At 34.2% G+C, this 24105-nt stretch overlaps 3 protein-coding genes across 5 annotated transcripts; all 3 read left to right on the top strand.

Annotated features, from left to right (window-relative positions):
* The first annotated feature begins 3281 nt into the window (after positions 1–3281).
* Positions 3282–5444, top strand: LOC144544385 (putative F-box/LRR-repeat protein At5g54820). The gene is given in 4 exon segments (XM_078292892.1): positions 3282–4231; positions 4530–4697; positions 5000–5249; positions 5252–5444. Coding segments are annotated over 4 exon segments (1377 nt in total). The 5' UTR covers positions 3282–3331; the 3' UTR covers positions 5311–5444.
* Positions 5445–8033: 2589 nt separating this feature from the next.
* LOC144544384 (putative F-box/LRR-repeat protein At5g54820) lies at positions 8034–10797 on the top strand. 3 transcript variants are annotated; one of them, XM_078292890.1, is made up of 4 exons: positions 8034–9066; positions 9362–9529; positions 9724–10117; positions 10466–10797. In XM_078292890.1, the coding sequence occupies exons 1-4, from the start codon at positions 8110–8112 to the stop codon at positions 10489–10491; spliced, it is 1545 nt and encodes a 514-aa protein (XP_078149016.1). In that variant the 5' UTR covers positions 8034–8109; the 3' UTR covers positions 10492–10797. The 3 variants fall into 3 exon arrangements, with proteins under 3 accessions (XP_078149016.1, XP_078149017.1, XP_078149015.1); XM_078292891.1 differs by lacking the exon at positions 10466–10797 and having other exon boundaries at positions 8034–8412; positions 8470–9066; positions 9724–10420; XM_078292889.1 differs by lacking the exon at positions 10466–10797 and having other exon boundaries at positions 9724–10420.
* Positions 10798–13235: 2438 nt separating this feature from the next.
* On the top strand, positions 13236–13844 carry LOC144544077 (uncharacterized). Its single transcript, XM_078292494.1, has one exon. The coding sequence runs from the start codon at positions 13236–13238 to the stop codon at positions 13842–13844; it is 609 nt and encodes a 202-aa protein (XP_078148620.1).
* Positions 13845–24105: the final 10261 nt, after the last annotated feature.

Here is a 24105-nt window from a genome sequence, read left to right as displayed (position 1 = left end):
TGCTTTTTTTTTTTTTTTTTTTTTTTATGATGATGCTAATAATTGCACTGTTAATTGTATTATTATTTTTATTTAAGGGTTAAATTGCCTTATTCAAAGTATTATGTTGAAAACAATGTAGTTTTTACATTAGAAAAAACATAAACGTTGGCACATTAAAATTGATACGAGAACCAAAACTGCAACATTAATGGCTTATTGGTATTTCTGCTAAAACAACGCAAATCTTATCATTTGATAATCGGTGCAGATGGCCATCGGACGGCCGTAAATGTACTGATCTAATCTGATTTGTAATCGTACGGCTAGGAGATCCATCTGACCAAAACTTGGGTCGTGGGGACCATTAACAAACAGACAAAGCAGGGATATGGGGCTCCACAGATTGCACATAATTTCAATTTGCAATTCGTAATTCGTTTGGATATGCTGCGCCACATCATCTCGCTTGAACTCTTTTATTAGCAATAGAAAAATGACACGTGGTATTATACTTTTTATTTTCTAAAGAAGCTTGTGATCCATACAACTATACAAGGGATAAGCAGCTAGTGGTCTAGTGCTCCGAGTCCGAGAATCGCATTTATTGTTATAAATAGATACGAACAAAGCGGCTGTATGATCCTCCACGTTGCTTTCTTTTCTTTATATTTTTTTATTTTAGTTCTTCTTTCAGAAAAAAAAGAATGTTGTTGTTTGTAATTTTGACAGAAAAGTATATTATGTCTAGTATGTCACGTAGTTTGTCTTTTTGTATCTTAGAAAATTATATTTATACACGATTTATACTAGACTGATTAAATTTGTACATAATCAATGCTTGATAGAACAAACTTTTATAGTGTTTACACTTGACAGAATAAGCATAAATTCAGTACAAATTTATTTCGTCAATCACGAACCATATTCTGTTAACTAATTTTTATATAGCACTCATATATGCTATATATTTATTAAGTCCAACAAAGAAAAATGTGGTTGATTTGTTGATAGAGCTGCACAAAACTTGCAAAACTTGCAACTTTTTGCAGATTCTACAAGTGAACAAGAGTTCAACAATTATAGATTCAATCTTTTTTGGTAATGGATGAAAATATACTCTCCTTGCTCCTAGATTCAACATTTTTTGGTAATGGATGGAAATGACAATGTATCATATGAAAGCTTGCTTTTGAGAATTATTTTCTTCTAAAAGAGATCAAAAGATACGTACAAAGCATCGCTAACAGTATGCGATCCATTGAATAATAATAGCTTAATAAATCCAATGGAGAAAATGGTATATCATGCAGGAGTAGCCAATGTAGTGTTATTTTTATTTTTGTTGAGATATTAATTTGTATAGATTGAGTGCGTATCCTCTGAGATATCTCATATTTTGCGTGACCGACGTGTCCGTTGCCTATTCGGGGATACAGCAGGGGCCAATATTATTTGAGCTTTGAGATTCGTGCAGAACGTATTTGAACGGTTGAAATTTTCCAACAAGTCACGCAAAATATGAGATACCTCAGAGGATGCGAATTCCCTCTAGATTGACCAAAATAATATGAAATTGATTTGTTGATAGAACTTGGTAACTCGCAAAAATCACTTTACGGTTTGAGATTAAATCTCAGCCGGTTTAAGATTTGGGCTAGTGCAAGAACAGTATTATTGGGCTTTGAAATTCGTGTCAAGTTAAAACGAACGGTCCAAACCTATTAATTGCAAAAGATTTCCTTTTGATTTAATGGAGAGGATACGCATTCAGCTTTGAGCAGGCTGCGCGGGACCCTACAGTTCTACTTCACACAAATTCGTATCCTCTGCGTTAACTCAAAAGAGAATCTTTTGAGTTAATGCATCTGCACTAATATTAAAGGGCCCCGGTTTTAAAATCAGACGGTCTGATTAGTTCCGTTGAAAATCAAACGGCCAAAATACATTACCTCAAAAGATTCCCTTTTTAAGTTAATGCAGAGGATACGTGTTCACTTCACACGTGAGTCGTGACAACCTTCCAAGGCAACATTCCATGCGCTGCACCTGGGGTCCCACTGGATCGGATCGGAGAGATTTTCGAGTCCGATTATCTATGATAGTTTCTAGATGCGTCTACCAAGTCCAAATTTAGGCCAACCCATCTAACCTTTCCTATCAACCCGCTACCTGAGAGTCTGTAGAGATGAAAAAACAGAAAGAAAAACAAAATTTACCACTCATAATAAATCTGCAGTGTCATATTCATATAGCCTTCTCTACAAAATTTGAACAAAATCTTATTCAAAATCCGATTATATTTGTATGATTTCTGTCGAGATTTCTAGAAGTCAAGTGGTTAAATTAACACTTATCAGAACGAAATATCTTTAGTTAGCACTTCAATAACCTGAAATTAAACGAATATTATTCAAAACTTCAAATTTCAAATTTTACCATCCAGGCTTCCTCAGAGCATGCACTAAATTTTTTGGTATGCGTCCTGAGGAAGCACACTAAATTGATTCTTTTATTAATTTTTTTTGGTTTTCTATTTTTTTATGCACACTCTCAGAAAGGCATCAAATATTTTATTTATTTTTACTTTTAGTTTTGTTCTGAATTGTTTGAAATTTTTGGACTATTTTTTTTTTGTTTTGCGTATAATTTGTAGTATAAAACGTTGATCGAATTGTGTGTATAATTTGTAGCAATTTGCGCACTAGCTTACTTAGTACAAAACGATGGTTAGATTGTGCGTATAATTTGTTGTAGTAATTTGTATTTCAAATTTAGTCCAAAATTTTATTTGTTAAACAAGTGTGTTTTATTTTCTAAAATTTCACTGTCAAATTTGATGTGTATATATAATTTTAAAAATCACAGAAAAATATAATATAACATAAAAGAATTTAGTCCAAAATTTTTAAACAATTTAGAACAGAACTAAAAAAAAAATTGGTGCGCTTCTTAAGGGTGAGCACCAAAATATAAAAAAACTAAACAAAATAATAAAAAAATTACTTTGATGCTTTTTTTCAGAACGGGCACCAAATAATTTAGTGCTCATTCTATTAAAGTGTCGGTGGTAAAAATTAAAATTTGGAGTTTTGAGTGGTGTTTGTTTAATTTTGATTAACTGAGGTGATAACTAAAATAAAAATTTCGGCTTAACAGATACGAGGATAACATATTGGGGACAAACTTTCAAGATGAGAATCATTTCCTGTTCTTTTTTAATTGAACCTTCGCACGGAAGAATGGAATATCTTCTAAAAAGTACCAAGTCTAAATGCCCCAAAGTGCAATAAATCCGATCCATTTCGTTAGTTGGATTGATTACTCACAGAGAACGAGGGAGAAGACATTGATGGCGAGAGGTGAAGATCGAATTAGCAATCTCCCATATGAAATCCTCCAATCCATTGTTTGTTTGATGCCTCTCAAGGATGCAATTAGAACAAGCATCTTATCAAAGAGATGGATACTTCTCTGGCAATTCAACCTCGTCTCTTCAACCTCTCTGCAATTTGGTGAAGATTTCTCTTGCAATCAATCCCCCAAGCAATTCGTCGCAAATCTAGATCGGTATCTGCAGCTCCATGGAAACAGAAACCTCGATAAGTTTGGAATTCTCTTCTCCCCTTTTGAAAATTTCTTCCCCAATGTGGAGAACTGGATTAGTACCGTTTTAGCCAAAGGGGTCAAAGAACTCGATATAGATTTGTCACAAGGGGTATTAAACTCGTACAGAGAAATCTACATGGATGACAGAATGCCATTTGTGATACCTAATTCTCTATTAAATTGTAATTCTCTGACCCATTTGAGTTTGTCAAGGTGCAATTTCTCTGAACCTTTGGAATTGACCAATTTGGTTGGATTGGATTCCCTATCTCTTGATCATGTAAATTTAACCGATGAGATGTTAACCAATATATTAGAGAAGTGTGTTTCACTTGAAAGTATTAGTCTTAAGAGGTGTGAATTTCTGGAGGTGGTTAAGTTTGTAGGGGATAACTTGAAACTTCAAAAATTGTTGATGGTTGATTGTAGAGGTGTGTACGATATGGAGATATCGGCACCTAAACTCAAGTCATTTTTGTATCATGGATCAATATCTTTCTCTCATGCTTTTGGTAATATATCGAAAGTGACCGATGCCTACTTCTGTTCGGTTGGATTAGAAGATAATGATGAGGAGCTTTTTGGGGTATTATCGGAGTTTTCACATGTTAAAGTCTTGACTATTTGCTCCTTCAGTTTAATAGTACTCTCTCTATCTCTCTACTGTTTTTTTTGTTAGATTTAAATTAATTACATTTTTACATAATCTGTAAACTAATACTTGCTTCTTTTGGAAGAACTATCACTTATTGAACTTATTGGGATATTTTTTGTTTTGCCCTTTTTAAAGATATATTACCAAAATGACATGGCAGATGTATATTGCCCAATTAGAATGTTACCAATTACATCTACTGAAATTAATTTATATTAAAGTACAACTATATTATATTTTTTTTGTTATTGATGATGGTTATTAACATCGCAATTCTTTGTAACAGCATGTAATTGTAGAAGAAGAATATAATGAAGATGATTTCCCAATGGAACTACGCAATTTACTAGAATTGCAACTTGTCATGGATTCAATAAGTGAAGAGCATCTCCATTGCATGTTTACCTTTTTCCACCTTTGCCCCTCTCCATTCTTAGAGAAACTTTTTATTCAGGTTTGTCTCTGCAATTCTGTTTGATAGAGGTTTTATTTCATAAATAGTGTGATGTAATTACTATACCATGTAAATAACTATTTTCCTTCTCAATACATCTGTTGATTGGTGCTTTGCCGACGACCTTAAAAAAAAAAAAAATTGCTTATTGTGGTAATTTACTTTTATCTCACAACCAATACTTATTTTGGTCACAATATCATTTTGCTAAAGCAAAACATACTGGGCTAATTTGGTGCATTATTTGAATAGGAGATCCCAATTGTGAATTTGATCTTCTCTTTTCTTCTTTGATGTTGTAGTTTCCAAGCAATCTTGATCAACAGTATGACATAAGCGATTTGGTGACTGTTGAGAAAAATACACCGGATATAGTATTTCAAAAGCTGAAATGGATCAAAATAACCAATTTTGATGGTTCGCCACTTGAGCTAAAATTGGTGAAGTTTCTCCTGGAGAAAGCTACAGTGTTAGAATCGATCTTTCTAGTCATGAATCAATGTGACATTTTAAATAATAGCTTGTCCCTAAGAATAGTTCAGGGGCAACTATCAATTCTACCAAAGGCATCCAAAAATGCACAAATTGTTATATGTGGACCATTGGATCGTGACTGTACAATAAATCCAACACACAAAACCTTTTACCATCAAGAGAAGTATCGAAATGGAACAGCAGTGCATCTTGATTATGCAACTATTGGAGATGAAAATATTCCAGTCGACCAAGAATTCTTATAGTTCTGTATTGTTAAATTGAGAATTTCTTGAAGCTTGTAGCACTCATTATTGAAGCATGATAATCACTTTGGTAGTTTGGTGGTCTCTTATTTTTCATTTTATAAGAGTTAATCGCTTGTTTCAACTTTCAAGGCTATGTATATAGCAAATTGCTGGTTTCAAGGCTATGTGTAGAATATTGATAGGATTCTTCCGTACATTCTTTTGTATATATTTTAAGGAGATGTGTAGTATATTGCTGGTTGCAGTAATGGGGAGCATTGTTGTTAAAAAGTTGCTTTTCTTTTCAGTTGATGGTAACTATGAAGTCTACTGAAGGATCTATAGAACATGAAAGATGCATTGTTTAGCTATTGAATTCAGATTTGATCTTGTCAAAGAAACTCCAAAGCTTATCAAGTTTGGATTGAATTGAACATGATCTGTAAGCTTTGAATCTGAGACCCAACAAAAAACTGGCAGACTAATATTTAGTTGGTAATTGTTTTCTTCATGCTTGTGCTCGGCAATTTGGTAGCTAGTGTTCTTCTAGAATTAATTTAATTGCAGTTGACATTAAGCCGTCTTGCATTCAACATGAAATATTGAGTTTATGCATTTATATAATAAAGACTTGATATAATATTTATATTTATGTAAAGATTTGTTTATGGTTGATATAATATTTATCTTTTGTTTGTGCAATGTGTTATTTTCTCTAAATTTCTCCTCATTATTAGAATTGAGTGTGTAATTATGAAAATCTTGATTTTCTCTAAATTTTGTTGGATGAGCAATATGCAATCTTATGTTTGATGAGCAAGATGTTAAAGTTTCTTCTACTGGCATGGCTGCTTGCCAAGGACTGTCATAGGTACAATTTACTAGGGATCCTTTAATCTTATGTTTGAACTCAGCAAAGCATCTGCTAGTAGTTTGTTTTTTATTTTTATATTTTATAGTTTTTTAGGGATCCTTTAATTTATTTTCAAAGCACTGCAGGAAGTGGGTTTGTAATAGACTAGTAACAGTTACCATTTGAGCATGTACCAGTTGACTATCGTAGAAATGATCACTGGTATAGACTAAAGAGATTAATATCCACTTTTATTGATATCAGGAGGAGAAATGATACTGATTGGTTTTTTTCTTTTATTATCTACCTTTTATGTAGTTTCTGTGATTTAAAAGATCTGAGAGTTCTTTTTTGCAAAAATGCATGAGACCTGCGTACCGGTCAGTTTGGTACCAGTGTCAATTATGAGACCTGCATGATCTCTGGTGGGAGCACCGCAGCTCGCTCAATGCAGAGGCAAGGGTGAAATGGGACATAACATGCACAACAGGGACTTGGGCGTTATGGTGCGAGAGAAATAAGAAAATTTCCTCAAAGAAATCGCTCCCTATACACTTACTGGTAAATGATACAGTGGAGGAAATATGTCAGTAGAATGCTACTGCTTGAAATAGCTAGACATTAGGAAAGTTGTACTCTAATTGATATAATATGTCAGTGGCCCTATATGACAGGGACTTGAGCGTTATGTTCTAATTGATATAATTTGTAAAATAGCTAGATATTAGGAAAGCACTATAAAAGCTTTTCCTTCTTTATTAATACAAAAGTCTGCAATCACCTTGCCATTTGACATTGAAAAAATAACTTGTGATAATTTGACTTGATTATGGTGAAAAAATATACACACAAAATAACATATTATCTACTGATGCATCTTTATTGAATGAAAAATATACCACGTATATAATATATTTGAACATGTTGAATCCATCTCAATAATTTTCCAAAAAATATTTTTGTTTTGAACTGGTACCAACGTACCAATCCAACTAGGTCAATGCTAGTTTTGCATTGAGATAGAATTTTGAGGTTAAATGTTTAGATAAAATTATGTAATCACTATTATAAAAAGAATGGGTTGGTACAGTTTTTTTTTTTTTTTAAAAATGCATAGAATCACTGGACCAGTTTGGGACAATTTAAAAACTGTTTTCTAGGTGTTTTAAGTATTTATTTGTATTATATGATATTTTTCTACTGGTACGTAATAAATGATATTTTGTTGTTTTTATACTGGAAATATTATACATTGAATGTCCAATTTGATGTATATTATAGACGGTGGTAATAGACTTTACGGGTCACTGTTAGTTTGAAATTACTAATTTTTTTTTTTTATCAAAAAAGTAAGTACATAAGCAATAGACAAAATGAAATCATCATGCCAGAGGTAAAATAGTCGCTCAGATCACTGGAGCAATTAATACTTTAAAAACTTTTCCTTTCTCAAGCAAAAAAAAAAAAAAAAAAAAAAATAAACTTTTCCTTCGTAACCCGTGCCCTCCCCTCTTCTTCTTTTCTGAATTCGCATCCTCTGAGATATCTCATATTTTGTGTGACTTTTTGGAAAATCTCAACCGTTATAATACGTTGTACACGAATCTCAAAGCTCAAATAATACAGGTCCCCTGGCACCCCCGAATAGGCCCCGGACACGTCGGTCACGAAGAAAACAGCAAAATATGAGATATCTCAGAGGATACGTTCTCTCCCCTCCCCTTCCTCTCTCATATAATTACTGGAGCACACCCTAATGCCCCAAAGTGCAATCAATCCGATCCATTTCGTTAGTTGAATTGATTCTCACTCACAGAGAACGAGGGAGAAGACATTGATGTCGAGAGGTGAAGATCGAATTAGCAATCTCCCAAATGAAATCCTCGAATCCATTGTTTGTTTGATGCCTCTCAAGGATGCAATTAGAACAAGCACCTTATCAAAGAGATGGATACATCTCTGGCAATTCAACCTCGTCTCTTCAACCTCTCTGCAATTTGGCGAAGATTTCTCGTGCAATCAATCCCCCAAGCAATTCGTCGCAACTCTAGATCGGTATCTCCAGCTCCATGGAAACAGAAACCTCGATAAGTTTGGAATTCTCTTCCCCCCTTTTGAAAATTTCTTCCCCAATGGGGGTGTTTCAATCTGCCCGAGAGAAAGAGCAAGGATAAATCGTGGTGTAAAATGGATGGAGAACTGGGTTAGTACCGTTTTAGCCAAAGGGGTCAAAGAACTCGATATAGATTTGTCACAAAGGGTATTAAATTCGTACAGAGAAATCTACATGGATGACAGAATTCCATTTGTGATAACTAATTCTGTATTCAATTGTAATTCTCTAACCCATTTGAGTTTGTCAAGGTGCAATTTCTCTGAACCTTTGGAATTGACCAATTTGGCTGGATTGGATTCCCTATCTCTTGATCATGTAAATTTAACTGATGAGATGTTAACCAATATATTAGAAAAGTGTGTTTCACTTGAAAGTATTAGTCTTAAGAGGTGTGAATTTCTGGAGGAGGTTAAGTTTGTAGGGGATAAATTGAAACTTCAAAAATTGTTGATGGTTGATTGTAGAGGTGTGTACGATATGGAGATATCGGCACCTAAACTCGAGTCATTTTTGTATCATGGATCAATATCTTTCTCTCATGCTTTTGGTAATGTATCAAAAGTGACCGATGCCTACTTCTGTTCAGTTGGATTAGAAGATAATGATGAGGAGCTTTTTGGGGTATTATCGGAGTTTTCACATGTTAAAGTCTTGACTATTTGCTCCTTCAGTTTCATAGTACTCTCTCTATCTCTCTACCTTTTTTTTTGTTCGATTTAAATTAATTCCATTTTTACATAATCTGTAAACTAATACTTGCTTCTTCTCGAAGAACTATCACTTATTGAACTTATTGGGATATTTTTTGTTTTTCCCTTTTTAAAGATATATTACCAAAATGACATGGCAGATGTATATTACCCAATTAGAATGTTACCAATTACATCTACTGAAATGAATTTATGTTGAAGTACAACTATATTATATTTGTTTTATTGAAGATGGTTATTAACATGGCAATTCTTTGTAACAGCATGTAATTCTAGACGAAGAATATAATGAAGATGATTTCCCAATGGAACTACGCAATTTACTAGAATTGCAACTTGTCATGGATTCAATAAGTGAAGTGCATCTCCATTGCATGTTTACCTTTTTCCACCTTTGCCCCTCTCCATTCTTAGAGAAACTTTTTATTCAGGTTTGTCTCTACAATTCTATTGCTTTTCTAATTTTGCTTATTGTGGTAATTTACTTTTATCTCACAACCATTACTTATTTTGGTCACAATATCATTTTGCCAAAGCAAAACATACTGGTCTAATTTGGTGCATTATTTGAATAGGAGATCCCAATTCTGAAATTGATCTTCTCTTTTCTTCTTTGATGTTGTAGTTTCTTGATCAACAATATGACATAAGCGATTTGGTGACTGTTGAGAAAAATACACCGGATATAGTATTTCAAAAGCTGAAATGGATCAAAATAACCAATTTTGATGGTTCGCCACTTGAGCTAAAATTGGTGAAGTTTCTCCTGGAGAAAGCTACAGTGTTAGAATCGATCTTTCTAGTCATGAATCAATGTGACATTTCAAATAATAGCTTGTCCCTAAGAATAGTTCAGGGGCAACTATCAATTCTACCAAAGGCATCCAAAAATGCACAAATTGTTATATGTGGACCATTGGATCGTGACTGTACGATAAATCCAACACACAAAACCTTTTACCATCAAGAGAAGTATCGAAATGGAACAACAGTGCATCTTGATTATGCAACTATCGGAGGTGAAAATATTCCACTCGACCAAGAATTCTTGTATTCTGTTTTATTATAATTGAGATTTTCTTGAAGTTTGTGGCACTCATTTTTGAAGCATGATAATCGTATTTTTCTGTATACATAATAAGGTGGCATGATAATCATTTTGGTGGTCTCTTATTTTTCATTTTATAGAGTAAATCGCTTGTTTCAAGGCTATGTATATAGCAAATTGCTGGTTTCAAGGCTGTGTAGAATATTGATAGGATTCGTTCTGTACATTCTTTTGTATATATTTTTAGGAGGTGTGTAGTATATTGCTGGTTGCAGTAATGGGGAGCATTGTTGTTTAAAAAAGTTGCTTTTCTTTTCAGTTGATGGTAACTATGAAGTCTACTGAAGGATCGTAGAACATGAAAGATGCATTGTTTAGCTATTAGATTTGATCTTGTCAAAGGAACTCCAAAGCTTATCAAGTTTGGATTGAATTGAACATGATATGTAAGCTTTGAATCTGAGACCCAACAAAAAACTGGCAGACTAATATTTAGTTGGTGATTGTTTTCTTCATGCTTGTGCTCGACAAAATTTGGTAGCCAGTGTTCTTGTAGAATTAATTTAATTGCAGTTGACATTAAGCCGTCTTGCATTCAACATGAGATATTGAGTTTATGCATTATATAATAAATCTGAAGACTTGCTAATGTACAAAGCCAGAACCTGATTTGCATTCTGGTAAAAAGGTTGGTCAATATATTTTTACATTTTCAATTCCGGTCCTGAAATGATCTGAATTTGGAATGCTTCAGTTCAATCTGAATAGCTTGATTGCTGCAAGAGATACTGTGTTTTTCCTGTAATTACTGAGTCAAAATTTATAAGTGTTTTGTGTAACTGTGTTAGAATCAAAATTGCCCAAAACTCCCGAGAATCACTCGTTTTGTAGTGTATTTTTCAAGTTTTACTTTATAACCACACTGCTTTTGTCTTCTTTTAATCCTGAATGAGGCTCAAAATTCACACCACCAATATTAATATAAGTTGACAATTATTTAGCCAGTTTTTTTTTATTTTTTTAAATGAAAGTTTTGTTACTGTCACATGTTCTGTATTTTAATCCGATTACTTTTGTGCATTCAACAAACAAAACTACTGATGCATCTCATTAAAGCTGATATATAATGGATGTCATGTCAGTGTCACATTAAACAAACTCTCCAGTTGACTACGACACCTTCACTTCTGTCCATTGAACAAACAAACCTTTTTCATTTTAAAATTTTCGTTTAAAACTAAAACTAAAAGTTGATTTAGCACAGTCCGGGATGGATTTTTCACAATCCAGGCTACCTTGGTTCACGGGTCTAGACCCGGACGGATTGGCACAAACAAACTACCGTCTGGACCGGACTGGACCGGCTGGATTTTTTCAAAACACTATATTGAACAAACAAACTACCGACCCATCTCATTAAAGCTGATATTTAATGGATGTTTATGTCACATTAAGCACAAACTATCTTGTTGACTACGACACCCCCATTTTTGTCCATTGAACAAACAAACCTTTTCTATTTTAAAAGTTTCATTTAATAACAATAATAAAAATAAAAATTGGTTCCTCGGCACGCGGAACCCCTGGGTTCTGGGAAATAAATCTGCTGTGATTCTAAAGGGATCTGTTGGATTTATTTAATGGGACGCCCGTTATGGGAAACTCAATCCAAAATCCGACCCGTTATGAATAGATGCGAACCCATTATGAAAAGGTGCATTGGTTTTATATAAACCATCCATACATGTCTCTCTCTCACTAATAATCAGAAAAACGTGTGAATAGTAACAACCAAAATTAGAGAGAAAAGATAGAGAGCACCAAGAAGCACTCTGTTAAGGATTGAAGGTTTTAGGTCGTGGAAAACGCAGGGCTTCCGGCTTCGGCTTGTGATTCCTTGCAGAACCAGTGATACTGCTACGCTCGCAAGATCCGCTTCCGCACAAAGATTAACGGAGTATTTTGTAAGTCCTATCCGTTAATTAACATTGGTATCAGAGCCAGGTTATGGCATGTATTCTGGTTTTAATACACACGTAAAATCTGTTATAATTAAATTTTTTTTCTTCGAAAATTTGCTGATTTTATTTTCTTTAAATAATTTCAGTTTTCTGAAAATTTTCCGAAAATTAATTGTAAAGAAATTTTTAGATTTTTTGGAGAATTTCCGAAAAATTAATTTCATGTTTCAGAAAAAACGAATAATTTGAAATTATAAAATTATAACAGTGGTTAATTTTCAGATTTAATTTACAATTATTTTTTTGTAAATTTGATCAATTTAAATAAGAATTTTATTTTATAAACGTATTTAATTGTATTCACTGTTTTTGGAGATGTTTTAAATGTATCTTTTGGAGATGCATTGCAAAACAGTGATGTTGTATAGTGGAAATGGGAGATGCAAAGCAAAACCATGCATTTTTAGTTGTTTATGGATCTTATACAACTGGTTGGACAATTTTTTGGTTCAAATGAATCACAACCGTCCAAAGAACCATTTTTTCTCAAGAACTTGCCGAATTTTAATTTTGTCGGATTTGATGGTTGATATTTAGTGTGTACCATTTTTATTAGGTGCCTTGGGAGACAATGGTCTTACCACTATACCACAATCTATTTCATGTTATATTATTCATTCTATATATTATATACACTATAAAACATATTTTTCTCTACTTTGCAACAGGATTTTTTTTGTTTGTATATATTATATATATACTATATATTATATATTATATATTATATAATATATTATATCTATTTTCATGGAATTTTTTTTTGGTTATACGGATTTTTTTTAATCTGTTTACATAATTTTTTTTGTTTGTTAAAATTATATATTAAATGTATAATTTCTAGTGGGAGTTTTGCATAGTGAATAATTAATGGTAATAAAATTTATAGAATTAAAGGATGATTGTGAAACTTAGTGATCTTTCGATTTTAATCTATAAGTATTATTATTATTAAATTATTTCACAGTTGTTGTAAAACTAGAGTTGTTATGCTAGGTATTAAATAATTTATATTAAGCCATCAAAACTGTGATATGTCCTAACTTAGTTTAATTGTAATTTCTTAGTGAAATGACATCTGCATCTAAGAATATTGTGGCAGAACTCAATAAGGGTGAAAAACTGAATGGCGATAATTATGAAATTTGGGCCATGAAAATTCAGTATGTCCTGGAAGAACAAGAGGTTCTTTCGGTCCTGGATCATATTCTAACCGAACCAGAAAAAGGTACAACTGAAAAGCACATTGCTGATAGTGTTGCATATGAGTCTTGGAAAAAGAAGAACTCCATTGCTCGCATTACATTGCTGAGCAGTATGGACAATGATGTGATGCGTGAGTTTAGGCAATATGAGATTGCAAAAGAGATGTGGCTTGCTTTGAAGCAGAAGTTCGGTGGAACTTCTGTTACAAAACTGAGACAACTCACCATCAAGTTTGACACTTATAAGAAGCGTCATAATCATAGCATGCGGCAACATCTCAGGGAGATGTCAAATATGATTAGTGAGTTGAAGGATGCTGGCCATGTTTTGACTGATGAGCAACAACTTCAAGCAGTGATTCGTTCACTTCCTCATACTTGGAAACACATGAAGGTGAATCTAACCCACAATGAGAGTATTACAACTGAATCTGCTATGCTTGAGGAAGATCGTATAGAGGCATCTGGAACTTGAGGAAGATCGTATAGAGGCATCTGGAACTTGAGGAAGATCGTATAGAGGCATCAAAGCCTCAAGAAACTGAATCTGCTGTGCATTTGGCTGGTTCAAGCTCTCATGGAGGGCAAGGCCAGAAGCGTAAGTCAAATTATGGTCACAAGGGCAAACAAGAGAAAAAACATAAGGGGCAGGATCGTGGCAAGGGAAAGGCTTCTCAGAACAATTTTAAGAAGCATAATAAAGCCAAGATCAAGTGTTTCAATTGTGGTAAGAAGGGTCACTATGCTCGTGAATGCAAAGAGCCCCGCAAGGTACAAATTATAGAAAAACTTTCATATTTTTCATATATTTCCAGTTCTGTTTTCATTGCTGATTCTCATCCTTTGTGGACTGTAGACTCAGGGGCAACAGACCATGTAGCCAAAGACCGTGATTTGTTTGTGGATTTTCGTCGAATTCCGCAAGGTTCAAAATGGCTTTATGTAGGAAACAACTCTCGTGTACCAGTCAAGGGTATAGGCACATGCAAGTTGGATATGCATGATGGTCGAACCCTTCTCTTACATGACGTTCTCTTTGCACCTGACATTCGACGAAATCTTGTATCTGTAGTAGTTATTCTTAGATTTGGATTTACTTTGAACATGTGTGGTACTAGTATTAAGTTGTATCTGGATGATGTGTGTTATGGTTATGGATATGTATCGAATGGTTTTATTATTCTGGATGTTATTAATGTGATGACTTCTTCTAATACCTATTTTTCTTTAATTACATCATATGCTGATGAAAATGTTGATGTGAATGTATGACATATGAGATTATGCCATATTGGACAGCAACAGATGGATAGATTAGCCAAGGAAGGCATGTTATGCCAAATTGAAAGGGTTAGTCTACCAACATGTGAAAATTGTTTAAAAGGAAAAAAAAAGGCAAGAAAACCATTTGGAACATGAACCAGATCTGAATTTCCATTGCAATTAATTCATTCTGACATTTGTGGACCAATGAATGTGAGGGCACGACATGGAGGTAGATACTTTATCACCTTCATTGATGATTATACGCGATATGGTCACGTCTATTTGATATCTCATAAATCTGAAGCTCTTGCTTGTTTCACGAAATTTATAACTTTATGTGAAAATCAATTAGACAGAAAGGTTAAGGCCTTAAGAACGGATCGCGGTCGTGAATATTTGTCTGATGAGTTCAAACAAATGTGCGAAGAAAAAGGAATACTAAGGCAACTAACCATGCCATATACTCCACAGCAAAACGGAGTGGCTGAAAGGAGAAACCGGACTCTTTTGGAAATGGTTAGGTCAATGATGGCTCAAGCAAATCTGCCAATTAATTTTTGGGGTGATGCATTATTGACTGCTGCATATATTCTAAATCGTGTACCTTCTAAATCTGTTTCTTCAACTCTTTACGAACTTTGGACTAATAGAGACATAACAGTTCGATATTCTGTAAAATGAGACATATATATTGTAATTCATATATATATGTACTGTAAAAAACAGATAATACAAAATCATACGAAATTACAACATACAAATAATATTTAGATAAAAATTCAATCAAAATGATAAATCCGTTACTACATACAATGAAAAAAATAAATTCAACATAAAAACTTACTAGATTTGAATATCGCCGTCTTCTATCCGATCGAAATACACTATCCATCGCGATCATGTTTAAACAACGAGATTGAGTCAGTAATCTAAAAAAAAAAATCATCATTGCGAACGAAAAATGAATGACAGAAGCAAAATACTGTAAAACCACAAGATGCATATTGTAAAACTACAAAGTGAATACTGTAAAATAACCCGATTATGCTCCAGATCGCCTCGCTCTTATCTCTCTTCTCCAGATCGCCTCGTTCTCATCTCTCTCCACTAGATCGCTCCTCCAGATCGCCTCGTTCTCATCTCTCTCCACTAGATCGTCTCTCTTAGATCGTCTCTCTCCATTTGAATCTAAGAGAGATACTGGAGAATTCCGTCGGAGAGAAGAAAGCATCGGCGAGCGGTAATGGGAATTCAAGAAGGAACAGAAGCCGGAGGCTTAGGTGTGGTTGAGACCAGGACAGAGATGGGGATGGTGGCGCGTGGAGGCGACGGGGGACGGGTGGGAAGAACAGTGGTGGAGGGAGCGGCGTAGATGAGAGACTCGATCGGGTGATTAGTTTTGAGAATTCTAATTTGAGGGATCGGGTGTTTAAATAGCAAGACGAAGTCGTTAGAAGAAGGTGGGGACCGACAGTTAGAACGGGAGTTGGATAAGGTTGTGGATAGATGATGGATAAAATCCAGTGGACAGAAACATTTTCTCAATAGTAAAGTAGGTCCCATGCCCATCAAACCTATTCCACTCTAAAATTTCAAATCCAAGATGTGAGAGATAATGGAGAGATATGGATTCGATAAAATAGGGGTGACACGGCTCACATAGGGGCTGTTGTCCGATTGAGAAAAGGGGCAGTAGCCTCTGTGTGGGAATGAGAATTTCGTTCTCTGTTTGTTCTCTGCTCTCTTGAATGAAAAAGAGAATTCCTATTCCTTGTGTGATCCGTATGCAAAAAGTGCAAAATAATGGGATCATAGTTCGATTCGGGGATTCCCGATTAACGCTGAGATGGAGATTCAGGAAAATCCAATGCAAAAATTTAGGACTGTCAACAAGCTAAGCAGAATTAGTCACAATTTGAACTCGGTTTGTGTCAGAACGAACCGAATTTTAGTAAGACGAGCCGAATGAGATCAGCTCATTAACGGCTTGTTCATGTCATGTGAGTCGTACATAGATAAAATAATTTTGTTGATTTGATGCTTTGAATCATTCATAGACCGCACGCCAATTTTTTTTTTCATAATTTTCTTATAGTTAAGCTACTACAACCATTGCCAATAGCAGCTGAAAGGATGTGGCAATACATTAACGAGCTGAATTATAATTGAGCGAGTTAATTATTAGTTTTTTCCGAACTGATATTGAACAAACCATGAGCGATCCTTATGATTTTACATTATAAATCTATAATAAAAGAACAAAATATTTAATATTTTGTCTCTTGACCATAAAATAAATAAAAATAAATAAGAGATCTAACAATTATGGATTGTATACTATCATATATGATTGTCACAATTAAGTGATCTAATATGAAATTAAGATATTAGACAATCTCTATATATTAAATAGGGTGTGATCTATAAATGTATAGAATAATTTAGACAAATACAAATTATTAATTATTTTGAAAATTCATAAAACTGTCTATTCAGAGAATCCGTGTAGTCCATGTATGATCTAATAGTGCATCCTTATATAAGGATGGGTCTCAAAGGCACAAGATAACGAACAACTCAGATTTCTGAACAAAAGTTATTTTAGACAGAATCTGAGTGCATTATCTTTTCTTCTACTAGCAAAGAACTAATAGGAGAGATCAATTAGAAAATTTGAAGATGATTTATCAAGAGTCACATTTTGCTGTCTTGAAAGACTTGATCCATGACCATACAACGTAAAGGCAAGAAAGGCTTCTAGCCATTGAAGACTTGAATCGTGCTCAAGGAAACGACTCTTCGCACTTGAGAATTCCATAACCAATGTTATGGAACCAAGTATTGTATTCCGCACTTATTATTTTGTTTTATGAGTCAACTTTGGGATAGGACAATCTATAGGTATAAAGTGGAGAACTGTTTCTCCTTCTCTGAAATGTAAGTGTTTGATTCCTAAATGAAATATAATTGTTTGATCTTTAAATAAGACATAATTGTCTGAACTTTATGATTCCCTAACATAACCAGCTATCAACTAATGATACAATTAACACTTATAAAAAAAAGTTAGATTTCTTTTTTAAAGTTATATTACATTTTAAGTATGTCAAACGCATGTAGTATTTAAATAAAGAAAAAATGTATGATGCATGAGTCATTTAATATACTTCCATACATTTTGTCTTTTTTTCTTATCTATTTTTTTCACTAGTATTTTTATAACATACTTACATACATTTTAACATTTTGTATTTTATCCATTTTTTATGTATTTTTATGTAATTTCTTAGATTTATTCTAATTTAATTCCTTTGAGTATTTTGTGTGTGTATATATGTTCATTTTTGTCTTTTTTTCCTAATTGAACCTGTATTTTAATAAAAATGAACATACTTTTAATATGAATAATAAAAAAATAATATACTGTATATACAAATATCAATAATTTGACATGACTATTACAAATTTGGATATTTTAGAAACTTTTTTATAATAGTCATGTCAATGTTCTCTCTTATCTTAATACTAGTAATCGTGTCCGTGCACAGCAACGGGAGCAAATTATGTAGTAGAAAATATTAAGCTCTTTAATAAGGAGGAGAGATAATTTAAATCAAATTTGTAGAGAAAAATAGTTAAATACTATATTTAGAGTAAAGCTAGCGTGTGACATGCTCACCAAGAAAGTTTGGTGAGCATAACTCTAAAAGTATATCGGATCGACATCAAATGCCAAATCCAAACCGTTGAAATCCATGTACTTCATGAGTGATGCATATATATGCAAAATTTTGAAAGTTTCGAGTTTATTTGCTACACGGTCAAGTGGTCAAAGAAATGAACATTTTATTATAAGTTATTTTATATATTCAATTTTTATTATTTCTTTGACCACTTGACCGTGTAGCAAATAAACTCGAAACTTTCAAAATTTTGCATGTATATGCATCACTCATGAAGTACATGGATCTCAACGGTTTGAATTTGGCATTTGACGTCGATCCGATATACTTTTGGAGTTATGCTCACCAAACTTTCTTGGTGAGCATGTCACACGCTAGCTTTACTCCTATATTTATCTACAAGATAAAACATGTGAACTCTAGTGTAGTGGTAATAATTTTGGCACCAACAGAACCCAACTGAGTTCGAATCCCGCCTTCAGCAGAAAAAAAGAAAAAGGGTGCGCGGTGCACAGGTTCGGTCCGCAGGTGCTGTGCGTGGTTCAGATGCGCGGTTCACGGGTGCGGCGTGCGGTCTACGGGCACTGGGATCATATGCGGCACAACACTGGGATCATATGTAGCGCGACCAATGCATACTTAAGTGTTGAAGCTCATAATTTGGAAAATTCATCTATGTGCGATCTGAAAATTCAACGGCTGAGTATCATTCCGAAAAAAAAAAAGTAAATCAGAACCCTTGCAGAATCTAGACATTAAGCTCCTTAATAAGGAGGAAAGATATATGTGGGGCATGCCTCACATGGATTTGTCGAAATTTGTTATTAAAACCGACTCTGTAAAAGCGTTTTCATGCTGATCTTCATTCATTTAACAACAATTTTCATAAAAAATTCTTAGTTCAGTACATTTTTTCAGATGAGAAAATAAGTCTAGTTGTATACTTGTATATATATTAAAGTTTTCATGCATACTGAGAAAATTCTTATTTCTGCAATCTTGGTATTAATTAGAAACAATTCTTACAAAATTAAAATTTCTGGAATAATATCCCATTTGCAAACGAAAAAGGAATTCACATCTCCGAGGTTACCTGACTGAGTACAATTAAACCGGACAGTCCAAGATTAGAATTTTTAACTTGGCACGAATCTCAAAGCAAAAATAATATTGCCCCCTCCATCATTCCGAACCGGCTGATATTAAATCTGGGTCGTCCATTTCAATTTTTTTGAGTCAGGAACCCTGGGAGGATTCGGATCCACGAAAAAGATGGAGCTAATATCTTTGGCGCCTACTCCCCCATGTCCTGTGTGCTACCAGCTAGATTCGAGCAGCATCAGATATGGCTAGAAGCTTTGTCTGTCACGATATAAATGTTGTTTGGTGGGAGGAAATTAGACTCGGCAACATGAGTCGTAGTCTATCTGATAGAACCTTTGTTAACAGTTTTGGAATGATGTTTATAATACTAATCGGTCGGTAATTCGCCACGGATTTTGCATTCTTCTTTTTTGGTATCATGACAATATTAACCTTGTTAACCTGAGTAAGGTTCAATCGGTGATAAAAAAAATCAGCAAACATGCGCATGATATTACCTTTCAAATATTCCCAATATTATTTAAAAAAGAGGAGGGTTCAAATGCCTCCATGTTTTTGTGTCTCCATCATGCCTCCAACTCTCTCTATCATTTTCAAAGTTCAAACAGTCGATCCGAACCGCTCAACCTAACCTTCATACTAAAATATGTTTGGAGACCAAATTTTATATTTTTAGAAATTTTTTTACTATTTTTTTAGATAGGTACAAAATCAGTAAATCTGAACCATCTAAAAACAGTATTTTTGTACCTATCTAAAAAAATAGTAAAAAAATTTCTAAAAATATAAAATTTGGTCTCCAAACATAATTTAGTATGGAGGTTAGGTTGAGCGGTTCGGATCAACTGTTTGAACTTTGAAAATGATAGAGAGAGATGGAGACATGATGGAGGCATTTGAACTCTTCTCTTTAAAAAATTCATGCGGCAGGTCATGCGGGTCCGAGGCTTTAAAAAATTCAAATGGTCAATCCAAACCGTTCATCTTGTGCTCCATATTAATATGTGCTTGGAGACCAAATTTTATATTTTTCTAAATTTTTTTACTATTTATTAAGTATTTTACAAAATTGTTGATCCAACGGTAGCTTAACAAACAGTAAAATCAGTAGTCACCGTTGTTGATCCAACGGTGGTATCTCGTTTCCATCCGGAAGCATTTCTTTTAAAGTTTGTAATAATTCAGTAAAACTTCTATCACTCCAACCGTTAGATGCTTTAAGGTTATACAATTTTAATACATCTTTCAATTTTGAAAATTTAGAACAACTAAGATACAATTCCTTATTAGAATTTTCGTACAAATTCTCAAATAAACAATATTGTTTTTCATTATCAAAATCATCTTCTAAATCACGTAACATTTGATCAAAATTATCACATCTATCTACCACCGTATCATCATTTTCTTCAGTATGGTATTCCTAATTCTCAGTACGAGTGCCTATGTCGGTTTCCAATCTCCGTAGATTATTCCCGTCATTTCCACCGGTATGGTATTCCTGATGCTCAGAACCAGTACCTATGTTGGTTGGCAAACTCTCACCATGTCATATCCAACACTTATATCCTTGCTTGAATCCACGACGGATTAAATGGTTCCTCACTTGGTTCGGGTTGGAAACTTTTTGACCATTGTTACAATCACGACAAGGATACGATATCAGTGCACTCCCCTTGTTCGCTATATCTTCCATAGCAACTCTGATAAATTTCTCGACCACTGTCATATATTCATTAGATAGACGTGATGCTTCGTACATCCAACTGCAATCCATCTGCAATTATAATAAAACACAATTAATTAAGAACAAGATTGGGGTACTCAATTCTGTTCACAATAGGGCTTACGTGGGGCCGGTTTACCATCTTATCCCACTCTTTGAATACTTTGTCTCAGTAGTGACCACATGTTCTCGGGGAACTAATAAGGAGAAATGCTACTGAAATTTTCTTAAATAATAAAACACAACTAACATGTGGCCACATCCTAAATGAGACAAAGTATTCAAAGAGCAGCCCCAAAACGGGGACTATTCAAAATTAATCCCTAATGGATTAATTTTGAACGGGTATCATGACCTAAAGGCATTAATCATGTGGTTGTGGCTCATAAGACAATACTCTAGCTACATACCTAATATTAATACATCTACGTACTATGGCTATACACTCTTATCAAAAAACACATTAATGTACAAAACTAATTAAACATGAGTTCTAGGTTGTACTTACAACTTTTCTTTGGATGCCGGATCAAGTAAGATGAAGATCGCTGCACCAAATCTCTCACTAATAGCCAATTTACAAAATTAAACCATCGATCGGAACCTAATTAAGAGATGTATATATATAACATGCTATCCTAGAACTTGAAATAAAAAAAAATCAATAATATCTCATATATAGCATATATATATAGCAAACTCAAAAGCGTGCATGCAAATCTTGAAATAAGAAGAGGTATTCAAACTTATAAAGAAAATCTCCACATATAAAGAATAGCTCATATATAGCTCATATGTAGCATATATAGCTCATATATTAGCTCATATATAGCATATATATGCATGTGCATCCAAATCTCCACATATAAAGAAAAACTTGAAATGAGAAGAGGTATTCAAACTTAAAAGCGTGTGGAACCAATAAAAAAAGCTGAATCAAGGCCTATATTTAGATTTTGAGTGGGGATCATAGCTCACTTCTTGTATAGGATTTAGGGTTAGGGTTTTGAGCCGAATCATAGCCTATAAATGGTGCTCCATTAATAGCAAACTTGAGGAAAGAGATGATCAATTAATGTACCTGAGAAAAGAGAGCTGAGATAGCTGAATTAATGTAGGACGGGATAGCTGCTGCGCTCATTAAGAAAGGCGAGGCCTAGGAAGAGAGACGCAAAGTTTCTGACAAGAATTGGACTGAATTAGCTTTTCACATGCACTATTAGGATCGGTTGTTCTAAAAAACTGATCCCAATAGTATCAGGATCGTTTTTTTTTATAAACAACCGATCCTAATTAATAGACTATTAGGATCGGTTGTTTGTTAGAACCGATCCAGATACTATCAGAATCTGTTTTTACAAACAACCGATCCTAATAGTTCATAAATTAGGATCAGTTGTTTATAGCAACCGATCCTGATACTATTGGGATCAGTTTTTTTTAGAACAACTGATCCTAATTAATGGACTATTAGGATCGGTTGTTTCTAAAAACCGATCCTGATAGTATCTGGATTGGTTCTAACAAACAACTGATCCCAATAGTCCATTAATTAGGATCGGTTGACCAAAAAACCCGATCTGATTAGTTTTTAGGATCAATTTTGTTCAGAAAACCAATTCAGATAGGTATTAGTATCGGTTGTTTTATATAGCCGATCCAGATAGGCCGATCCTGATTCCTATTTTTCCACTAGTGTGTGTACTGCTAAATCATGAAGCCCCATCCCTCCATTCTTTACTGGTAAACAAATGGCACTCCAGCATACAAAGGAAATTGCCCTACTCTCCTCATTTCTTCTCCAAAGAAAACCCCTCCTAATCGCATCAATCATGTCAATTACCCACTACGGTAGTTTGAAACACATCATGTAATAAATTGGAATTGCCGAAAGAATCGACTTGACCAATTGTAAACACCCCCCTCGATATAAGTTTTCCCTTCCACCCTTCCATCCTTTTTTCTAATTTTTCAATGAGAGGTAGAAAATCTCTACAGGCCGGTGCATTTATTGATAATGGCATTCCAAGATACTCAATAGGCAACGAAACCTGACTGAACATCAGAATTACCTTTGCCTCACACCTTGCCCTTGAATCAATGTCGAATGGTACGAAATTACTCTTTTCATAATTTACTTTAGCCCCGATAGGTTTGCGAATAATCTTAGAATTAAATTAATTTTAAAGTGACCAAGGTTTCAGAACTAGCATTTGCTATGACCGCGGTATCATCCGTATATTGGAGGGCTATTATTGCCTGAGAGCATCTGTTGGACAGAGATTCTGGTAGAATTGCATTTGCCAAAGCTATCATTTATTGGAATACATCAGCGGCAATGATGTAAAGCATAGGAGAGATGGAGTCTAGACTATGACGTGGTCAGTATCGTTTCTATCCATTTTATCCACCTTCTTGGAAAGCCCCTAGCCTCCATCACCTTAAGAAAAAAATTTCAATCAATTGAATCAAAAGCCTTGACGAAATCAGTTTTTGCAAAAATTGCCCCTTTTTTTTAGTCCGAGACATGTTGCAATATTTCCCGATTTGATAGAAAATTCTCTGCGATGTGTCTGTTATGTATAAATGTTGTTTGGTGGGAGGAAATTAATTAGACTCGGCAACATGAGTCGTAGTCTATTTGATAGAACCTTTGTTAACAGTTTTGGAATGATATGTTTATAACACTAATCGGTCGGTAATCCGCCACGGCTTTTGCATTCTCCTTTTTTGGTATAATGACAATATTAACCTTGTTAACCTGAGTAAGGTTCAATCTGTGATAAAAAAAATCAGCAAACATGCGCATGATATTACCTTTCAAATATTCCCAATATTATTTAAAAAAGAGGAGGGTTCAAATGCCTCCATGTTTTTGTGCCTCCATCATGCCTCCATCTCTCTCTATCATTTTCAAAGTTCAAACAGTCGATCCGAACCGCTCAACCTAACCTTCA

This window comes from Carex rostrata, chromosome 26, assembly GCF_964058835.1.
Source record: "Carex rostrata chromosome 26, lpCarRost1.2, whole genome shotgun sequence".
In the NCBI taxonomy this organism is placed as follows: Eukaryota; Viridiplantae; Streptophyta; class Magnoliopsida; order Poales; family Cyperaceae; genus Carex; species Carex rostrata.
This window is presented reverse-complemented; position numbering and strand designations above follow the sequence as displayed.

What these genes read in the sequence shown, in the direction of transcription:
- LOC144544384 (XM_078292889.1), top strand. Translation starts at nt 8,110, where the DNA reads ATGTCGAGAGGTGAAGATCGAATTAGCAATCTCCCAAATGAAATCCTC. An exon ending in TTTGCTCCTTCAGTTTCATA is followed by an intron (nt 9,067 to 9,361) that starts GTACTCTCTCTA and finishes TCTTTGTAACAG; the next exon opens with CATGTAATTCTAGACGAAGA. An exon ending in TAGAGAAACTTTTTATTCAG is followed by an intron (nt 9,530 to 9,723) that starts GTTTGTCTCTAC and finishes TTGATGTTGTAG; the next exon opens with TTTCTTGATCAACAATATGA.
- LOC144544077 (XM_078292494.1), top strand. Translation starts at nt 13,236, where the DNA reads ATGACATCTGCATCTAAGAATATTGTGGCAGAACTCAATAAGGGTGAA.